The sequence below is a fragment of the Pieris rapae genome, chromosome 18, assembly GCF_905147795.1.
Source record: "Pieris rapae chromosome 18, ilPieRapa1.1, whole genome shotgun sequence".
Taxonomy (NCBI): Eukaryota; Metazoa; Arthropoda; class Insecta; order Lepidoptera; family Pieridae; genus Pieris; species Pieris rapae.
In genome coordinates, this window is record NC_059526.1 from 9,109,518 (window position 1) to 9,132,755 (window position 23,238).

The 23,238-nt window shown below is 32.1% G+C and overlaps 2 protein-coding genes across 3 annotated transcripts; one reads left to right on the plus strand and one right to left on the minus strand.

Moving 5' to 3' along the window:
* LOC111001368 (FK506-binding protein 5) lies at nt 1-7,685 on the plus strand. Its single transcript, XM_022271248.2, has 7 exons — nt 1-2,800; nt 2,908-3,119; nt 4,225-4,432; nt 4,946-5,058; nt 5,747-5,925; nt 6,294-6,403; nt 6,753-7,685. Exons 1-7 carry the CDS (start codon nt 82-84, stop codon nt 7,043-7,045), a joined length of 3,834 nt encoding a protein of 1,277 aa, XP_022126940.2. The 5' UTR covers nt 1-81; the 3' UTR covers nt 7,046-7,685.
* Nucleotides 7,685-21,546, minus strand: LOC111001369 (hyaluronidase-like). 2 transcript variants are annotated; one of them, XM_022271252.2, is made up of 7 exons: nt 21,254-21,546; nt 18,749-19,089; nt 11,937-12,076; nt 10,936-11,111; nt 9,982-10,171; nt 9,466-9,736; nt 9,269-9,385 (listed from the first exon to the last, which is right to left on the minus strand). In XM_022271252.2, exons 1-7 carry the CDS (start codon nt 21,310-21,312, stop codon nt 9,375-9,377), a joined length of 1,188 nt encoding a protein of 395 aa, XP_022126944.2. In that variant the 5' UTR covers nt 21,313-21,546; the 3' UTR covers nt 9,269-9,374. The 2 variants fall into 2 exon arrangements, with proteins under 2 accessions (XP_022126942.2, XP_022126944.2); XM_022271250.2 differs by having other exon boundaries at nt 7,685-9,736.
* Between the last annotated feature and the right edge of the window lie 1,692 nt (nt 21,547-23,238).

Sequence of the window (23,238 nt, forward strand, 5' to 3'; positions counted from 1 at the left end):
TCAGACGTAATTTGAAATTGAGTAGATTCAGACGGGTGTTTAATTATTTCGAAGTATATTTTAGTGTTGGTGTGAAACGAAATGAATTCCAAGAAAAGTAAACATAAAAAACCAAAATCAACTAATACTAGTGCAGTTTCAGCTCTTAGTGAAATCAATAAAAACTTAGAAGAAACTAAAATTGAAGAATTTGTAAGTCATGACAATGATACTTGCTCAAAAAATGAAAAAGATTTGAGTGTTGTTCTGGAAAGTGAAAATGTCTGTACTGAAGATGCACCAATTGCACCTGAAAAACCGAAAAGAAAAAAAGGAAAAAAGAAGAGAGAGGAACGTGCATCTGATATTTTAAGTGTTTCTGAAGCACCGAATAATGAATCTGATATTTTTAATGAACCTGAACAAACAGAGGCAAATATTGATAAAGGACATGAAGTCATTGCAACTCGAAAGAAAAGAAAAGGTAAGAAAAATACTAATAAGACCGAAGAAGGGTTTACGGATGTAACACAATCGACACCACATGTCTTTGTGGATGCGTCGGTAAGTGAAAATATTTCTTCAAGTGTTAAAAATGCAACTCCTATAAAGAAACAAAAGAAAAAGAAAGAACATTCAGATAAAACTGAATTAGAATCTTGTACATCGGCTTTTCAAAAGTTGTTGGAACCTGGAGAGTGTCAGCTAGAATCAGATCTATCTGATAACAGTTTTGCAGAGGGTTTGTCGCAAGAAAATATGGATAAATCTAACCAACTATCAGGTGCACTGCAAACAGGTAAAAAGAAAAAGAAAAACAAAAAAGACAAGAATAAGCTTGTTGAAGCTATAGCTACGCGTAACCCTTCCTCGGTTGTTATGGAAGAAAATAAAATCGAAAAGTTTGAAGAAATTACTAAGTTAGCTATCGAAGATGCAAAATCAAAAGCTGTTATTGCCAAGCCTGTAGATAAGAAGCGTAAAAATAGGAAATGTGACAATGCATCATCTGCAACTGACATTGAAGAAACAATATCCAATAATCCAATTCCTGAAGAACTTAACAAAATTATTAAAGCTAATAAGGATGCAGATGTCAGCTTATTAAAATCAGAAGCAAAGCACTCCATGATGGACAATGAGAATTCAGGAAAGCAAAGTGAAAAAAATATTACATTAGAAGTAATTTGTAATGAACAAAGTACAGAACAAAGCTGTGAAGATGTTCAAAGTGATAAAACTACGGAGTTTACGGAAGCACGCCCGAGAAAGAAAAAGAGATTTGGTAAACATACTGACAAAGAGAATATTAAAGAAACTGAACCAAGTACAGATAAAGAACTTAATAAGAGTGATATGAAGTTAAATATTGCTAGCTGTTCCTTACAAAGTGATTTAAAAGAAGAAGAATCTCATGTAACGCCAGATTTAATACAATACCCACGATCTAGTAGTCAACAGCAATTTGACAACAATAATAATAATATGGTTATACGTGAAATTAATTCCCCAGATCAGGCACAGCAAGGCATTCCCATTTTAATGTCAGTTCCTATAGTAGAAGGTTCTGGTGAATCTCCAGAAGTAGTATCTAAACAGGATCCATTAGATTTAAAAGTTATAGAGTTAAAAACAGAAACGTTAAATAACAGTGACAAAGGCCGGCCACTTAAAGAAAATGTTCTTATCCAAGAAGTACAGGAATTAAAAATGACTATTGAAAAATCCCTAGCTGAACTTACTGAATTAGAAAGAAACGACTTAGAAGCTGAAAGAGAATTTGCAGAGGTACTAGAGTATAATTTGAAAGATTCAACTGCGATGCAAGAAGAAAAATCGTTAAAAGAAATTATTTTAACTACACCCTGTGAAATCAACAAGACAGAAAACATTATGCTAGAAGAGATCAACATAATACCAGAATCAGTTGCCGCTCCTGTGTGCCCTTCAAGAAAAGATAAAAAGAGCAAGACTAAAAAAAAGGGTAAAAAAACACCCGAAGCCTGTAGTGTTACTACTACTACTACTACTACTACTAGCGGTATCAATGTAAGTGTATCCAGTTCAAGTAAGAGCGCCCAAGAAACAAATAAAAATGAAAACAAAAATAAAAAGTCAGATAATCAGGAGACTAAAGGCAAACAGCAGTCTACAAATCTAGACAAACTAGACTCCCAAGAAACATTACCAGCTTCAGTATTACCAGCTCTCTATGAACCAATTGAAAAGTTTGAGGACGCTTTAACGTCGAGTACTGAAGATATTAATGATACATTTGAGATGATCGCTAAAGAGGCAAGTGAATTACCGATTCAGAAAAAGTTGTTCCAAAAACCTGAAATAAGTGTTACTGAACCAGAAGAAGATGCAAAAGCAAAACCTATTAAAGTAAACCCTGCTTCACAGCCAAAAAACTTATTAGGTCATCCCAACATTCCTGCACAATCGAATAAGACAGATTATAAAAAAGAAAAGAATAAACCGCCGAATACAATGACAGCTAAAGTGAAAGTAAGAGACGCTAATGAAATAGAGAAAGCCCAAACTAAAGACTCTGAGACAAAAAACAATTTATTGAAGCAAGCATCTAAGGAATCGTACAGTTACAGAACTACTGAAAACAATGATTTTGTGTATAAATATAGTTTTCGAAAAGTGTTTTTACCAAATTTCTGTCATGTATGTACGAAAGAGTTGGGATCTAGAGTCGCTTGTAAATTTTGCAACTTGTTGTTCTACTGTAGTCAAAAACATAAAGATGAAGATTGGCCTCAGCATCAGTTTTTGTGCTTCGTTGTGTGTACAATGGCGCATTTAAAAGGTAATGATTAAAGTTTTTATCATACTAAGACTAGAACTTTAAGACATACAGCTTTGCGCGTCCAATTTAAATTAATGATATTATTTTACGTAATTTTTATCTTTCAGAACAAAAGTTTATTTATGGAGATGCGAAAAACATAACAGGACAGGATTACAGAGTACTAAGAATGCAACTAATAATATCGTGCGAAAAAATGTTAAGAAGAAAACTAGTCCCATGGGAGCAGGAGGCGCTGCTATATCCCAGAATTTGCAATAATAGTGCTTGTCGAGAATGGAGGCAAGATCTTTTAACCGACTGTCAAGAATGTGGACAGGTTTGATATGTAAAATATTTCGTGTGTTTAAAATACAGATAATATCCGTTTAATAGAAATTTCATTTAACTCGAGTGTTAGACGACAATTGACAAGAAAAATAAATAATTGGAATTGTCTTACAAAAACTTAATATTATGAAATACTAACTGACCCGGCGAACTTTGTTCCGTCTTAATGGCAATTAATAAGCAGTTTTTTTTATTGAAAAAAATACATAACAATTAAACACCTACATTAATCATTCATTATACGAATGGGCAATGGCACTATCATTACATTATAATTGTTAATTATTTATTTAATAGAAATAGTTTGAATATTGATTTCTTACAAATATCAAATTGTCATCTATACGTCATTACATAGCTGTCATTATACGTTAATTACATAGCTATCATTTGCGTTTTGTTATTCCCGTTTTATAGTGACTGACGTTTAATGTCAAGTCACACGGGAACGCTGTCGAACGGGATAAAAAGTATCTTATGTCCGTCTCCTAGCTCTAAGCTACCTCCATACCAATTTTCACCCAAATCTGTTCTGCCGTTATATATATAGATTTAATTGGAACGTGGACTATCGAATATGATTACATTGGGCCATAATAAAAATAACTGAAGAATAGTCGTACAAAATCAATGCAACTGGTGTTGATTGATATAACATTTGGAAGAGAGAAGAGTCTCTCCAATGCTCAGTGCTATAATTAGTATTTTTGGCGGCGCGAAGTAGGTTAGGCTCTGTTAAATCGTATGCCAAAGCTTTGCTGTTTAAAAGTTAAATTTAAATTTAAACCCATACCGTCCCGTCTTTGCCAATTCAACTTTAAATTATTTAATTTTTTTATGTGGCACGGCTAGTACCTACTAGATTCTTGAGCTTTAAAAGTCAAAGCCTAGAATTCCCTATAGATAAGGTACATATGAGTCACATCTTTAAAAATAATTGATTAAAATCGACATTTCGGTTTCTTTAACAAAAAGCCTACATTTGATTTGTTTATTGCCCTTTCAAGGTATTTTGTATTTTTAAATAATAAGGATTATAAGCCTTTTTAACCTAATAAAAACCTATAAACATTTTATTGTTATTTCATTTACAGATTTCTTACTGCACGGAGCATCCCGAACATTTGCCATTATCTCACCAACGTTGGTGCAAATCGTACGCTCTCTATCAAAAGTTGGTCAGCTACCAACAAAAACTAGGTCGGTTGGAGCCAAAGTTGCCTACTAAAGTAATGCCAGCAGAGTATCAGATGCCGGAAACGATGAACGAAGTATTAGCTTCACTATATGAAGAGAAACTTGGTAAGAAATGTTTTATTATTCCCAGTACAAACTTTTTTTTGTACGTATTTACAACTCACGGCTTCACCTTGAGCGTGTTTTATTCAATTAATTTGGAAATAAATGCGCCTATGTTACTTGAAGAAAAATATTATGGCATTGTAATATTGAAAGAACTTTAATATTCTCAGTCAGTAGTTTTTTTGTTACAAATGTACAAAAATATAAATAATCCTATTTATGATTACGATAGATAATAACGTAGTAAGTACATATAATAATTATGGCATAATAGTGATACTTTTTCTCTCATGCCATAGGCTCAAGTACTTGTAATATAAAGCATTTGTTAACATACATAGATTAAATAAGAATTACAGAACTTAGAAGACAATTTTTAATGTTTTACAGAAAAATGAAGTTTTAGAAACTCTAAACTCGTATTATTTAAGCATTTATTAGCAAAAATATTTAAACATTAATTACCATTTTGTTTGTCTACGAAAGTAAGTATTATTTATTGGACTTTTATAGATATGAACGACGTAGATTATGCAGCCGTGACTCAAATAGCGACGGCGCCCCTTACGGCAGCCTTTTGCTATCAGACGAACGGAAAGAATTTTGGGTTAAAGGGTCTGACTAAGGTGATTTTTGTTATCGTCCTCCTTTCATATTTCTATGTTGGCATGTGTGGTAGATGTTTGGAAGTCATATTCAGGCATTTTCCTACAAGTATATTAGCAATTGCAACTATTGCTAAGTGCTAATCGTATACATGAAAAATACACACATAACGCACATATTTTTAATTATTTATTTCAATCTTCATGCTTTTTTCCGAAGAGGAAACCAGACACCACGTATCCCTATTTGCTACGGTCCTGACTTACCTCTCTCGCTTTATCCACGTTCTTACATTGATCCTTCTGTAGTCCCTCCTGGATTTTATCCAAGTTGGTACATACCTGCCTACATACAAGGCCTACACGAACATATCCACTTGTTCCACTTTTTATCCATCTATCAAAATATCGCATACGTTGGCACCTCTTTAAAATATCATAGATATTGTTTTTCCTATTTTCACTTTTTCCTCTTAACACTCAAAGAATTTTTCATACCTTTTACCAGCGCCTGCAATACCTCCACCAAATATGCAAGTATTACTGGGTCGTCAGCGTATAGAAGACATTTCACTTGTAGCTGGCCCATTTTCAATCCCCGTTCACTATTTGATATCTTTCTGACCATAACAATTCTTTAGTATAAATCAAGTTCTTCAAGGTGTTTAAAGGTTTGTTACTGTGAATAATATTATGAAAACGTCAACAGAAATCAACTCTAACAATTCACATAGTGGGTGCTGAACTCCAATTCGAGGCAGATATACTGAATAAGTGGGAGGTCTTTTTCCTCCACATTCACCCTGATGTAAAGGATTTGAGGGTGGTTCTCATCAGTCGTGACCTCAACCCTTCCAACCTACCACTGGACCTGCTTAGTAAGATTAAGTAAGTAGCTCCGATTTCAAAACATGAATGAGTAGGAGGTTGATCTAAAACCTTTTTTATTACTACAACTAAACTTCATCACGAAGTTTCCATCAAGTTTGCCTTGATTGTACACCAACCCGTTCTATCATTTGCTAAGAAGCAGTAGCTATTTAAAATATTGATGGTTGTAAACATACGTTTTATATCTGTTATGCACGTCTGTCACAATGTATAACTTATATACTACTTCAAGAATAACAATTAGCCAAGGCTAATAAATTTTCCTACAGTTATTGCTATGGTAACAAATTATTTCTCATAAACCGGGTTAATGTGAATCACTAAAGCTCGATATGAAATTTGCAAATATTATATTTTTGTTTCAGATTATGTGAGAGCTGTCGTTTAAGTAGTCGGCGGCTTCTGTTTAAATTTATAGACAAAAAGACTTATCAAGATTATTTTAACAGTGACGAGTTTTTGAAACCTGACATCGGTAAGTCCTATAGTTAATATTATTAAAATATGTCTCTTTTTAATTTATATTTTTCTGTAAAACTTTTGTTTACTCCAAGTGTCATACATTTTAGATATATAGATCTCTCACTTGTAAAAAGTTTTGATCCCTAAAATGTTACTTTACACTGAATGTACAGTGTGTATGGCTTTAGACATCTTTTTGAATATGGGTTATATATAAATATATATATTTATCTATCAACATATTTTTAAGCAAATAACGTTGCTTTTGCTAATTACACATGAACAAACAAAAATCAAAACCCGACGATTCGCCCTTAATACTTATGGAAAGTTATTAGTATTTATTGTCCATTTCTTTTCAGTTTGTTCCTTTAATCAAAGCATCGAAAGGGCATCGATTTACAATGGGAGAGATCATTGGCCTTCTACAATCAAATGCATCTCCAAACTGAAGACACCGTTACTCATCACCGGCTACACGTTAAACGAATTGATCAGAGATATATCTAGAGTTCAGAAATTGTCCAATTTCAATGTAATTACTGAACCGAAACATAATTATTTTGCAAGTATAAGACCTGATAGAAATTTTATAACAGACGATGAAATGCCACTTTTATTCAAAAACTACTGTTATACTATTGTCTGTGGTTGATTTTAACGACTGTTATTTATTTAAAGACGAATTTAAGAAATCTATTTGTCTATGGTCACATGGATTTCAATGTTTACGTTCACTACAACCTCGAACCGTCGCAGGTGGCGGCGTTAGTTTCGTCAAGTATTTACTCTATGACCCCTCCAACGCGTCGATCTATAGATACCTTTGTACATTACACGCATCCTATTCGAACTATGTATGTTAGTGTTTACGTTTAGTTACAAATACGTCCACAGAGCACTTCCTAGGTTTTCTATACAAATCTGTTGTTACTATTCTATTGCGATAGCTGGCTAACTATAGAAGCAGTACTTAAGCAGTACCCGTTTATTTAAAGAATTACAAATTTAAATTAATCTTTTGTCAGAACTCCTCGTTTGGGTTTCAATTATAGGCTCTAAGGGTATATTACCTATATCAATATTAAAATAATTCTATTACATCTTTACACGTTTTTTGTATAATTGTGTAATCCTTACAATATGTGGCGCGCATCATACCTATTTGAGTAATAGTTTCTTAACAGGATTTTTCTTTTAATATGCTATGTATTGATATTCTATAACCACCAAACACCACAAACTCTGCCAACTTAGAATAGGTTTCCGTAGTGAAATAAAATTGTGTTATAAGTACGTACATTCTGGTTTTATTTTTATTTGTTCTATTTGGTAAGTTATGTTAGTTGTGGAACGTTTGAATTATTGAATGTGAAACAAAATTTAATTTGTACAACATTTTATTGGTCAGAACTATTTTTCTGACTAAGATGCCATTTTATAGATTTACACGTTGCGACATCAACAAAATTTTTTCATTTTATTTATATTATATGATATAATAATATTTAATAATATAATTCACAGACATTATGAATAAAAATAAGATGGGGAATTATTTCTTTTTTTTTTCTTCTTTTTACTACATCTTACATTTTTACTTTTACGACTAATTACATTCCTAGGCATCTTTATTAGTCAGTTTTCGCGCCATCTAGTACCCAATAGACTAAAACAACACCAGACGTTGTTAACATTATCCAACGCTTGCGATCCCATATGAGTGACCCCAGGATTTTTTATTAGGCGATAGTTGTTGATAACGTTTAACATGTGTACCAGGCCGCATAAATACCTTAATAGTACGCGGCGCGTAAGTGTTTTCAAAGTTAGTAAATATCATATCAAAAGCCTAAGAAAATGTTTAATAACACTCCTCAATTATGTTAATTTGAGGATTTCGAAGATTCCACATCTGAAAACCTTATTTTTTAAACCATTTAAGTACTATACAATACTAACACATAACTATCACCTTAACTACTATACAATATAATTTAAGGCGATGACTGCTTTAAAGAATTTGTCATCCTAACCTAAGACGATTCATAATAGAAATCTGTAAGGCTCTAATTGCACATTCAAAAAATCAAATAAATATTTAAAAATATATCGGTGAAGATAATTGGTTAAACACAAAAATCTTGATATATCTGACATAGATCAAGCAGATAAGTAGTCGTAAGCGCACAGTTTTATAATTTGAAAAATGTCTAGACGTAGTTGCTTCGATTGTAGTAAAGGAATGGGAGGGTATATCTCCGAAGTCCGATTCAAATATCTTGTATATAGTCAAAAACCATAAAAAAGGGCCCGACCAAATACAGCAGACGAGGAGTTTGAGAGACCAGAATACTTTTTATTTATTTTCTGGGAGATTAGATGTGAGGTTCTAAAGCAATGGAAAGTACCTACTTAAGCATATGTGCATATGTGGGAAGTATAATAAGAATGTGGTAATAATGATAAAGGACAAAAGTTTTTTCCAAATCTTAAAACATAAACGACAATAAATAAAAACACAAAAATGTGATTTCTCCTAATAAATAAATTATGAATTATAAATATAGCTAACCACTTCGTCGACAGATTCTGTCGGAGTGTAAAAGTCTGACGATTCACTTGTTGTTTCACGAAAACTTGTACTGGGTTCATTTAAATCTAAATGTTTCTCAACATTATCGGTTGTAAAATCTAAAATTTGTGATGATAGATTTGTGAATAAAATGATAAATTCATCGTTTATCATTATTTTCTCTTCTGAAGCGTCTACACTTTTTTCGGTTGTTGTTTCCACACCTTCAGTAGTTATTTCAGACGAAAAAATAAATTCCGAAAAGACGTTAATTGTATTTGATGTTTCTGTAGTAACCTCTTCACTAGTCTCACGTATTTGAGTCGTACTCAGATCTGTGGTAGATGTTGCCTCCGTCATCGCTGGAGATGAAGTATTATTTAGAATGTATTTATCCTCCTTAACTTTATCACCATCGACCTTAAAAATGATGCTCGTTAAATTATTAATTAAATATTCTTCTTCTAATACTGGAGTTTCTTTCATGATATTGCTCTCACTTTGACTCTCTTCGGCGAAGTTTTCTAAATTTGGTTGAAGGGGAAAAAAATAATTTTCCTCAATCGCGGGCTTCGACGTGAATTCTTCATCGTTTTGAACTTTCCGATTGTTTTTAGTATATTTGGCGACGTATGGGCCAAAAGTCTCACGTATGTAGTCTTTTAGTTTTGTACATTTCTCTACAGTGTTGACATCGCTCGAGCTTCCCCAAATAATAATACCGGAGGCCTCCGAGTTATATATAGTTTCTAAAGCTCTCGATAGGTCTCTCTGAAATAATATAATTGAAAAGTAAGAATTTTGTAAGTATATTAATTATTTTCTTTAATAAAGATTGATTTATCGCGAAAACCTACAGGACATGCAATGGAAATTTACATATCGACTCAAAATATCTTAACATTAGCGCCTTCAGTTTACATATTAGACGAGATGATACATTAATTTTGAGAATGAAACAATTATGTAAAAAAGCAATTAATTGAGATCTTTAATCATGTATTTTGCATACTGACCTCTCTCAAGAACCCCCCGTCTCTATAACGATACCAGAAGTAGGGAAGTATCGGGGTGCCCTTCACCTGCAGCCTAGACGCTTCTCGGATTCGTCCCCTGATTAGGGAAACCAGCTCCGACGATGAAAGGCTCTGTGAGCTGTAGATTGAAGGGTAAAGGCCGGTGCTTTCAGCCCAGAGCCAGTAGATTCTAAAACATTGCATCACATAGAGAGAGGTGAAAACATTCCTGTCGACTTCACTGATAATTTTTCTAAGCATAGTAAAAGTTTTTAAAGTGAAACTTCTTTAGAATCGTTGTGATTTCAAACCCGATGCAACGGAAAAGCGACAGTAAAAAGAGACAGAAACATTAATTCATATGATTTAACGTGGGAGAAAATGAGATAGATAAACTTCTTTCGAATCGTCGTGATTTCAAACCGGATGCAGCGGTAAAGAGAGACAGAAACATCAATTCATCATATGATTTAACGTGGGAGAAAATGAGATAGGAGGCATTATACAGCCTCTATTTACTGCCGCTTTTTTTTTGATCGAATTTCAAACTTTCGTTGTTTTAGTTTTTGTCAAATTAAAGATTTATATTAAACTTATAAATTAAAATGTATAATTAAAATATACTGTTTTTAAAGAACACACACATTTAGATAGTGGAAAATGATTAATTTATATTTGTTTTTGAAGGTTTCACTTCTACCATGTGTGAATTGCACAAATGTTTTTTTATCGATTATGTGATGAAAGCTGATCATAGTCATGAAAAACCTTAATAAAGATAGAAACGTAGTACGTAAGTAGGTAATGATCAACAAGTGTAACGATATCAAATAATCATACCCTGACGTACTTAATACTTTAGGAGTCAACACGGCAACACTGATTCTAAAATATAATTCAACTTTCTATGATCATTTAAACAATACGGCTATCAGAGTATAACGTGAAACTCACTGATTATTCTCTTCTTTGACATTGTGTGGACAATCCTCTGCCATGTTTTTGGCCGCCATGTTGAAGCAGTAAGGAAACCCGTAATAGCCCCACCGGGCTTTAGGCCTCATTTTCTTCGCGATGGCAATTGTCGTCTCCATAAAGTCGCGAGCCGATGACTCGAAACGATATTTTGCCTGTAAAAAAATTGTAGGAACGAATAAGTGATTTCTACTAAGTAATTAGTCAGCGCCGAGTATATACATTACAAGTTACAGATTTTATGAATTAATCCTAAGACAATTTTACTGTTTTTTTTTAAATTTTCAAATAAAGAGACACAATAAATGATGTAATATGTGTTCGATTTTAAAAAAAATTACATCCCTAGCTTGTTAATAATTACGAACTAAGTTTAAGGCTTAGCAAAATATCATCAAAACAAAAAAATATTCGGTTCTGCCCTTTAATTTAAAGTAGATTAATAATTAATGATCTTTGGCAGAAAATTATCTATCTAATCTGATCGATAAGTAAACAACTTATTAGTAATCTTTTTATTAAAAGTACATAGATACAAAAGCGCATTCCTGCGCGTGCGCGTCTCAATTATTTTAGAATATGGAACGAGACACGCCTCTTGATCTAGGGCACATCATAATATGCCAACTTCAATTAGTGTGGTATTTAAATTAAACCGTTTCTGTTATAATGATTTTCATAAGCTTGCATTATTTAGTTTGTTCGACAGGGTTTCTGGGAATCAAAACTTCTTAAACAATGATTGTTACAAATACTACTCGTATACTTACAGTGTCGCGTAAATATTGTTTTAACGGTTTCTTAAAATTAAAGAGGCGATCGATATGCGTGATGAGCTAAGGAGAGAAGGAGAAATTAAAATAAAGAAATGTGTTGCTTCATAAAAACATTCCGCGCAATAAATAGTTTTTTCATTTTTTTTTTCCGCACAGAGTGATTCGTTTAGTCCATATAATTTAACTGTAAAGTAATAAACTAACCTCAGAAGCGACCCAGCTCTCAGGCCACCACCAATGCTTGTCATATTCCTTCTTGTAGGAGATGTCTTTATAGACTGACAGTACGCCGAAATTCTGTCGAAACACTGGACGCCAAGACTCGAAATCGATTATGGCAATGCCTGAAATGTATTAGCATTTTATTATAGTTTTCAATTATTTATGCTGTTTTGAATTTAACCGTTCAAATTTTAAAATAGTTTGCCCCACAAACAACAACAAGCTAAAATATAATATAGGTAAGGTAAGTGTGCCTATATAAATAATGCGCCATATACAATTCCCTATAGCATAAAATGTTTCTTAGAACTTATTACTCTTCTGGTATATATACCAATACATTGGTTTATACTAATACTTATTTTACGATATATTTAAAATTAAAAAATAAATACAACCATCTCGCTTTAAAAAAATCATCTCAATAGTTATTGACAGTGGTCATGGAGAATTCCGCCCTGAACGATAATTGATGGTAAACGGTGACCTTGACAAGGCCGATGTAATTACTATCGGCACTATGGGGATTCAACCTATCGTTGAATTATTTGTACGTACATAGTTTACGTAGCGTGAGCCTGTCCCAACTTCGAACGACTGGAAATTACTTTTTAGATAAAGAAATAAAGTAAAGTGTCATTCTTTTTATTTGTTATTAAAATATAATTATACTAAAAACCCTTGCCCATTCCGATCCATATGAAACCTATACCTTTTGGAAGGGGCAACTACTTTATTTTAAATATTTTTATCTTAACTTTCTAAATGCAAATAAATGATTGGACTTTGACTTTTTATATTAAGTTATTATGTTATCATAGGTGTATTAGTTACGTGCGAAGATCATAACACATCAAGTAGACCGAAGGCGTTATGTCATTGAGGTTTTGTTGTGTGTTTAGCAAAAACTCATGTTTGCGATGCCGTCCGGATTTTGATTTGTCACGTCCCACCTACTTATATGCTTTAAAATTATTATGATGTCAGTGAAGTTTTACAAAGCCTGTCTTAAACATCTAGGTACACCAGTTTTCCCTTACGAGCGAGTGTTAAGGATCTGTCCGGTCGCTAAACTCCAAAAAAGTACATTGTGTCTTTCTAAGCAAATGAAAAAAATATATTATGGTGGTGTTGAATAGTTTAGGTATCAATTTTCAAAAATCAATACACGATACACAACACTTTGAATTCATTTTATAAAGAAAATTTATATAGAACATAATTTTGAAAGTAACACATTATTTATATGTTGTCGCAAACCAAGTAATCCATTTCAGAAATTTTTTTTTACATAAATTTGTAAAATGTTTTACTTCTACTAATTGTTATTACGAGCTGCGCGCCTCAGTGCTCTCCATTACGCATCCATCCTGAGACACTGACACAACAATCCGTCTTGGGATAAAAAAAATAGGTATAATAGGTATTAATACTTGCTTTTAGTTATACAGTTAAGTATAATTTCGGGGTTAACTTTTTAACGAAGAAGGTACTATTTGTAAAGGTTAGTTCATATATTTGTCATGTCTCGTAGCTTCGTTCAATATCGTTTGTATTATGAAATATGATAAGTTCGTATAACGCTTACTTGCACTTGTCTGTTTACATGCGATAAAGTTGTTGTTTGATTAAGGAATTTCACTGTTTGTATTTTTATTTAAGTAATCGGAATAAAATTGTAAACAGTGCATACGTAAATAACTTTCGTGATTAGAGAGAGTTTATTAAGTAGATATTTGAAAAGTCACAGATATTTATTTTATAAAATTAACATATTTTTATAGATGTTTAGTCATTAGTTGCAATAAAGGAGTTGAATAGAGAAGACGTGTTTAAATTTTATTTAACAATATGTGGTATTAGTATAGTGGTAGTTATTTGAATATTGAACCTTAAGTGACCGAATATTTGGTCTATAATCGAGCCGGATGAAGTAAACGTGCAAAACAAAAAAATAGTGAGCTCGGCCGCATTCCTTAGATAAGAAACCGGTTTTGATGCATTGAGTGGTCGTTTTGCGCATAGAAAGAAAAAAATCTGAATAAGTGAAGAATAAAGACGTTTTGAAGTTTTAAGATATTATATTTAAAATATAAACAATATATATATATATATATATATATATATATATAAATAATCATGACGTCAACAGTTAGTGCTGAACAGCAAGTGCTTTTAAATAAACTAGAAGATTTAGCCTCGAAAATTAAAAAAACCGAAGTAAATTTTAAGAAAAGTCCGAAGTCAAGAATAACTACTGGATATATTCGTGCGAGGCTGGAATGTATTGAAGATTATTGGAGGTTATTTAATGTAGCACATGAAGATTTGTCGTCATGCACTCTAAGGGAACAAAAGGGAATATTACCCTATTTTCTAAACGAAGAATATTATAAATCTGAAGAGTTGTATTTGTATTTTAAAGCCGATATGTTGGACTTATTAAGTAAGAATGTAATTGGTAGCCAAGAAAGTTGCAGTAACCACCAGAGGTTAAGCACCGAAACAAATTCATCTTGTGTAAAACTGCCTCAAATCGAATTACCCGTATTTTCCGGTAATTATGAAGATTTCTTAACTTTTCAAGATTTATTTTTAACCCTCATCCACAATAATAATTCGCTTGCCAATGTACAAAAGTTGCACTATCTGAAGTTAAGTGTTACCGGCGAAGCAGCTGCCTTGTTAAAACATATTAGTGTAACAGAAAATAGCTATGACCAAGCATGGAATATTTTAAAGAAGCGTTACGGAAATAAGAGAATAATTATAAATTACATATTAAAAAGACTGTTTAACCTACGTAAAATCAACACACAGACATCAAATCAAATTAAAATAATTTTGGATACAACAAGTGAGTGCTTAAATAATTTAAATAACTTAGGAATATCGACTGAGTCTTGGAGTCCGATTATAATACATATAGTGGTAAATAAACTTGATCAAGATACGCATAAAAATTGGGAAGAACATATATACAAGGATGACTCCGACTACTTACCAACTTGGGAAGACCTAAAGAATTTTCTAGAATCCAAGTATCGAACTTTGGAGCTAGTAAACACAACTAACCAAAACTGTTCAAAAGATCTAAGACAAATAGTACAAAAGAGTTTTTACGTGGCTAAAGAAGGTGTTGATACTAAGCCCTCATGCTCCTTATGTAACAAAGACCATTACATTCATAATTGCACAGATTTTATTAAGCAAAGTGTGGAAGACAGACATAATATTGCATTAAAAAACAACCTGTGTTTTAATTGCTTGCTACCAAATCACAAGGTGACTGAATGCAAGCGACACATTTCATGTAAGTTATGTGGACGAAAACATAATTTTCTTCTGCATTTAAAAACGAAACAAGAAGCTCCTGCATCACTAAAAACAACTTCATTAACATCGCAAGATATTGAAACAAAAGTAGCATCACATTATTCCAGCGAAGAAAAATCGAGTCAAGGTGTTTTATTGGCTACTGCACTAGTTCACGTGAAATCAAGCTCGGGTGACTATCATACACTCCGTGCCCTTGTTGACCAGGGTTCAGAAGCGACTTTTGTAACAACCAGAGTCGTTGAACTTCTTAACTTAAAGAAAGAGAAAGTCAACGGCACAGTTTCGGGTATCGGTGAAGAAAAGCATTGCCTTAAGTCTAAAGTCCAGCTATCAATTAAAGCTAATTCTACTTACATTTACACTGAAGCCTACGTTCTAAAAACTATTTCATCATTAATACCTGCGAAGAAGGTAATTATGAATAAAAGTGATTTACTAAATATTGAGTTGGCTGACCCTACCTGTTTTATGCCAAGTCGAATTGATTTATTATTGGGTGCTGGTGATTTTGCAAAAATAATAGAAGATGGGTTAATCCGTCTTGAATGCGGTTTAGTAGCTCAGAAGACTAGTCTTGGTTGGATACTGTCTGGGAAAACCCTATGCTCCAACTATAAAATTAATATTACAAGTATGCACATTAAAGAAGACAATGATTTACTGAAATCTTTTTGGGAAATTGACAAAGATTTATTTAAGAAGAAAGTTATATACACAAAAGAAGAAGAAGAATGTGAAAGAATTTACTCAAGCACAACCCAAAGAGACATTGACGGTAAATATATTGTACAACTACCACTAAAGCGAAGTAAAGAAGATACTATTAAGCAAGTAGGAGATACTAAAGAACAAGCAATAAAGAGATTTCAGCATCTAGAGAAAAGATTAAATAAAGATAAACAATTAAAAGATGAATATACAAAAGTTATAAAAGAATATATCGATTTGGGTCATATGAAAGAGCTTGAAGATCAGAATGACTGCAATACAATTTATCTACCTCATCATGCGGTAGTAAGACAAGACAAAGATACTACAAAGGTTCGAGTAGTCTTTGATGCATCAGCAAAAGGTTCTCAAGGGTATTCCTTGAACGATACAATGTTGGTTGGTCCTGTAATACAACAAGACCTTCGAAGTTTAATTATCACATGGAGACGACATTATATTTGTTTTGTCGGTGATATAATGAAGATGTACAGAATGGTGAAAATGTCCGAGGAACACACAAAATTACAATGCATTGTTTGGCGAGACAATTCAGATGAAATATTAAAAAGTTACCAATTAACGACTGTAACATTTGGCACGGCTGCAGCTCCATTCCTAGCTGTAAGAACTCTATTAAGGTTAGCCGACGATGAATGTTCTAGTGTCGTTAAGTATTCTGAAGCTATGAAAGCAATAAAAGAGTCATTTTACGTTGATGATTTAATGGGGGGTCATGAAGATGTAGAGAAGGCAAAAAAGTTATGTGTTGACATTAAAGAGATATTAGAAAAAGGCGGTTTCAAAATAAAAAAATGGTCAAGTAATTCTGAAGAAGTACTACAACACATTCAAGAAAACAACAAAATTGAAGATTCATTGGAAATTAAATTAGACAAAGTTATTAAAATCTTAGGACTTACTTGGGATCGAAGAGAAGATGCATTTAAAATAACAGTTAACTTACCTTTACTTACCTTTCCTATAACAAAAAGATCTATCCTGTCTGACATTGCCCGTTTATTTGACCCTTTTGGGTGGTTATCTCCTGTCATCATCATAGCAAAAACTTTTATACAAAAGCTATGGCTTCTAAAATTTGAGTGGGATGATGAACTTCCTGAAAATCTAGTTAAAGAATGGATAGATTATAGAAATGACTTACCAGCTCTACAACACATTAAAGTGCCTCGTTGGTTTCATATGTCATCATACACGAAAGAAGTACAAATTCACGGCTTCGCAGATGCCTCAGAAAAGGCGTTTGCAGCTGTTGCTTACCTGCGAGTAGTTGATGAAAATAATGCAATCTATGTATCAATGATTGCATCTCGAACAAAAGTGGCTCCTCTAAAACAGCTTTCTATTCCAAGACTTGAATTGTGTGCTGCTGCATTGCTGTCAGAATTAATTGAAGAAGTCACTGAAATACTAAAAGTTTCCATCGATAATGTTTACGTGTACACCGATTCCATGGTAGTGCTATCTTGGCTTCAATCTCAGCCGGGTAGATGGCACACATTCGTCGCCAACAGAGTGGCAGAAATACAAAGATATCTTAATAGTAGCAAGTGGAATCACGTACAATCATATGAAAATCCAGCTGACGTTGCCTCCAGAGGAGTAAAATCCAGTGAACTTAACAACATTGACTTATGGTGGAATGGGCCAGAATGGCTTAAACATGAAAGAATACAAATCTTAAGAAATTATTCTATACATAAGACCTATGAAGAAGAAAAAGAAGGAAGTGAAAAAGAAGGTTTTTATCATACCAACATATTACAGGAAGACGAAAAACCAATATGGGAACGATTTTCAACCTTAAACAGATTGAAAAGAGTTATATCGTACTGTATGAGAATGAAGAAAGGAAGCAAGAAGTTACATATAACAACCGAAGAAATGGAAAATACATTACAAAGGTGTTCATTTTTATCAAGAAAGAATATATCAAAAGGACATAGAAGACTTGAAGAAAGAAAGAAAAGTCAAACCCAAAAGGTCACTGTCAACATTGTGTCCTTTTCTAGATGGTATATTAAGAGAAGGAGGAAGACTGCAGAATGCAGAAATTTCTGCAGTTAGTCAACATCCAATTATTTTATCTCAAGAAGTGTAAACGTTTCGACGTTACTAGCATAAACAGAAGCATGTCTAAACTCCCGCCCCATATACCAAAAGAGAAAGATTTCATGTAATCTGCATGATATTTTTTATTAATACAGTCCACTATTCGAAAGGAAGTTTTTCAAGTATTGTTACATTTTTTTTATAAGGTTAATAAGCATTGTTATTTTTTGTATAAGGTTAAGTAAGAAGTCAATATATATAATAAAATGTAAAGCTTTAAGTTAAAAACAATATGTTTTGGTGAGCGGTATGTTTAGTCATTAGTTGCAATAAAGGAGTTGAATAGAGAAGACGTGTTTAAATTTTATTTAACAATATGTGGTATTAGTATAGTGGTAGTTATTTGAATATTGAACCTTAAGTGATGGAACAATAGATATGACGCTAAATGTTTAAGTTTGAGCTCGCTTCATCTAGGTCAAGTGCTCTTCAAACTCTAGATTCTATTAAAATAGAGATAAGTACTAAAATGGATATTATAAATAAAAATTAAGGTCAATAGGTCTTCAGTGATAATAAATTTAAGACCTCTTGAGAATGTTACACCTTTCACAGACTTTTATAAGACTGAATCTGAAAATCTAAACAGTTTTTGCAATTAATACAAATATTACCGTTAAATTCTGGGTCAGGTATCCTCTTTGAGACAGTATCCTTGAATGCGTCCACGTGCTCCTCTATATTACCGTCTTGTGGTACGCCACCATTACGCTCAACGTACTTTCCACTGCTGTCAGTCTCGAAAAGTGCTGGAAACTTTCCAGGGTCATACAAAATGGCGACGCTCTCGCCTAAAAAATCGTCATCTTTATTTTGTATTATGCCGTATTTCTCGTATAGGCCGTCGAACGGTATTTTTTTCGATTTGCATTGCATTGTCGGCACATTCCAATATACTTTGAAGGACTTTTGATAGTCCTTGAGCGGGTTTGGGACCTCGATGACATAATAGTTACTGGAACAATGCATTTAACTGGTTACACAGGTCGGTATTGTTCCATTCAGGTCAAAGATATGTGGAAAAAAGTTGGTTGGCATGGTTGTAAACGTTAATTATAATTTGATATTTCTTACGTCAAATAAAATACATTAAAACATACTTTGTATAATTTTATAACCAGTGAGTTAATTATTGATACATGCTTTGTTCTTAAATTTAAACGACGCCTCGGTAGATAGGTATAGATATCAGAAGACCTGAGGTTATTGATTTTCCTTGAAAACCTTAACAGAATTCCTATGAGCATAGTTTTATGAACATTAAACAGGTCTCACAGGTTTGTAGGTATATCCTATTAAAATATTATGATCGCGAATGCGGTAAAGAAAGTAACAATGAGAATAAAAAATTCCAATTGGCTTTTTACTGTAATTTAATTTGTTTTTTTTTATTCTAGATGAAGGAAATATATTATAAAGTACCTATCAGGTGTCAAAGAGAGAAAAATATTAACAAAATTGCACTGAGTTTTATAACATTAATAATAAATTTAAAATTAGTCATATTTTGTATAGCAACAGATGAAAATCTAAGTAAATAATAATTAACGTACAAAGACGATTTATGCTCATTGTTGTCATGAAATAATAATAATAAATGCAAAAGTAATGGTAGCAGAGGCATCATTAAATAGCTTAGTCTTATGACTTATAATCATATAATATGACCTCTTTATTAATATACTTTTATTAGTACTTTCAGCAGAAGGTAGCAACAGCAACAGGGTGGATAACTTAATGTTAACGATATCTTTGCTTGACGCCTTGATAAAACTGTTTTTTTTTTGTCTACTACATTCTTATGTTTTTCCTCCTACAGTTTTTAACAATCTTGATAAGTTTTGATAGGTTTAAAGTGACTATCAAAATATATACGTATTCGTTCGACGACGTTCGCTCTATACTTTTTTTTAAATAATTTTATGAAACCTCTCGACTATAAATAAGGTCATCAATTAATCAATATCTTTATCGAAATAAATTTATTTATAATTGTATTAAAAATTCTCTTGAAAATGTTAGATTATATTGACCTCTAAATCGGAAGCTGAATCAAGATATTAATATCTTGATTATCTTGAGATCACGGAAATAAGACAAAGAACCGAGTCATTGACATTGGCACAAAGATAGCTCTTAGCAGTGGTTTTTGTTTGGAGATCGACAACACATATAACGCAAAAGTTTAGGATTCGCTTCCCACGATATCGTATATAATCGTGACGATTTGACATTCAAAATTCTCTTTAGAAAGTAAAAAGACGGATAACAATAATAGTAGACTTAAAATAATCTTATTTTTCTTAATTTTGTTTTGTACACACTAATTTTTATCTTTAATAATTTACGACTTGATCGACTTGCAATTAAATCCTTTTTACGCTATATTTTTTTTACTTTCTAAATAAATTATGATATTAGTCTTACAAATAAATTAGATTGCAAACTGTATTTAACTACGTGTTTTTTGTTTGAATAAAACTAATCAATGTCACCAGCGTACTTCCTACATGGCAACGTATGAGTAATTTGAACTCATTTATTTGATGTTTACAAACAATTTGTTTTTGAAATATTAACTACAGTTAGACTATATATAATGATAAAGATACTTGTGACAATTAAACTGTTATTTAAGATTAGGAGAATTTGTCGAATTTTGCATTGTTATGTAAGTCTTGCAGATAATATAATTTTAATGATATGAAAATCGGAAATAGTAACGTTGAAGATTTAAATCTATTTGCACAAATCAATAATTATATCTTATTGTTTTAAACAAAAGTAAATACAATGTTTTCTTTTCATTCAAAATAAATTGGTATTATCTTAAATAGCTGAGGATGTAATTTCGGATAAGTTAGCCAATAAATTTGTCGTTCACAACATAAATTGCAAAACTATACAGATAAAAGTTTATCACTGTTTTAGTGGAGTAGGCTATCGAAGTACAAATTACCTTTTAATTAAAACAATTAACTTAAGTTGACATTAACCGTCCATTATTGGCTTAGAAAATAAATCAAGTAGCATTTTTCATTAGCCTTTAGAGATTGAAGGAATAATCTTATTGTTTTTACTTTGTTCTTTAAAATTTGAAAGACTATATATATTTTTACCTGTCATCTTCGCATAGAACACCATACCGCGCCAAAATTAAAAAGAACAAAAACCTCATTTTAGCGAACACGAACCTCTGTCCTTTGCACCATAGTCTTGGGACTAAGTCAACTTCACTAATCAACGAAATTAATTTTCAACTGCGCCTAAATTTATGCAATTTATTCACGTGTATTCCTAATAATTATTTAATTAATTTCTTTATTATTTATAAAAAAATAGCTCTCAAATTGGCGCGTAATATTTCCCGCCAATTCGTAAGTCAGAAAATACGTTGAGTTCCCGCGGTCGCTCGAGACTCTTTACATGACAGTACCATATTAAATACCACTTCATTCAGGTTTTAGGACCGTCTACCACCAATTTAGTAATATCTTTAGACAGATTCATTGCATATATTATGTTTTCGTTCCAGCAAAACAATCAAGTATTTCTATTTAATTATGGCAGAATCAAATATTTTCTTTCCAGTTTTCAGTAAGCAAGTAAAACAAGTTTTCTTATAATTTTACTTACACTTAAATAATACTTCATGTGCATTACTTACCACTAATTCACCGATCTGGCGATGGTATTTCTGTTATGGTATTCCATATTAAATTCTATTGAGTACCTTTTTCTCGATTACAAACCAGATAATAACACATATAACAAATATTTAATAGTTTATATTTTGATTGATGATAGCATCGCTAGGACTGGACACACAACTTTGTGCCTGAGAACTTACGGAAAATAATATATTGTTTACTAGAACACAACGTGATATGAATTATTGCATATTTAACTAGTAATGAAACCGATATCTTTCTCCGTAAGATTGTACTCTGATGGAATATTAAAAGTGATCTTTCCATCTTATATATAGAACAGCCAAAATGTGTTTAAGCAATATTAATTCTTTCTATTTTTAAGGGTGAAAAATAGGGAAAATGCATTGTGAGTTACGGGAGTAAGAATAAATTCTAAATCGCATCCTTTGCTTCAGTGACTTCGTTTTAACAAGGCATTAAATGTCCCATACATTAAGTTTCCGGTAAACATTTGCTTAGTTAATTATTTTAAAAATAGTAGTGTTTATTTGTAGTTTTCATATTGTGTTGAATATATTCTTAGATTCAATTAAATAATTATATGTATTGTTTGGAAAATACAATTATATTGTCTTGATATAGTTATATTATTATTGTAACAACAATTTAGCATGCACGAATGTCAAAGATAATATTTATGTAAGTTGTATTATAATTGTATATATCATTTACACCATACTATTAGCCTAGTGGTTAAGTCTGCCATCAAGACTAAGATCGTGCTAAGCACAAATTGATATTTCTTTTCCGTAAACAATTGCACGCACCTTGAAGCAAAAACATCGCGAGGCAGTTTGCCTTTGTTAGAAAGAAAATAATTAAAAACAAATGGATCCGCTATTTAGTTATTTATTTCATAAATACAACTATGGGGCTTTCATTCATCATTTAATTTAATGAATAAATTAAGTTTTTGTAGTCCTGTTAAAAATCTTTTGAATCTCAATTACTTTTAATTTAGAACACATTAATTCAACTCCTACACTAAGCGTGATTGGTATAATTTGATAAAGGGCAATTTCAATGAAATCTTCCGTTCGTTAATTGTTTTGTTTGTCTAAGGAAAGGCATTCTTTGTCCCAGTTGTCACCTTATGAGGCTATTATTTATGCCTATTTTGTCTATTTTTAAACATGCTTTATTTTTTATCTTTCAACAACCTAAATTATTTACGGGCTCAAAGTCCGTTCAAGTTATTTGAAATTACACAAATATATCGAAAGTTATCGGTTTATGCTATGGAAGAATGAATGTAATTCCTTCAGTAATGTATCGTTTTCCAATTTTTAGGAGCAAGAGAATAAAATCACTAAGATATAAACAAAATAATCGTCTCGAGATTTATCAGATCTTATGATCTATCTAATTTTTATTTGTTGGTTATAAAAATG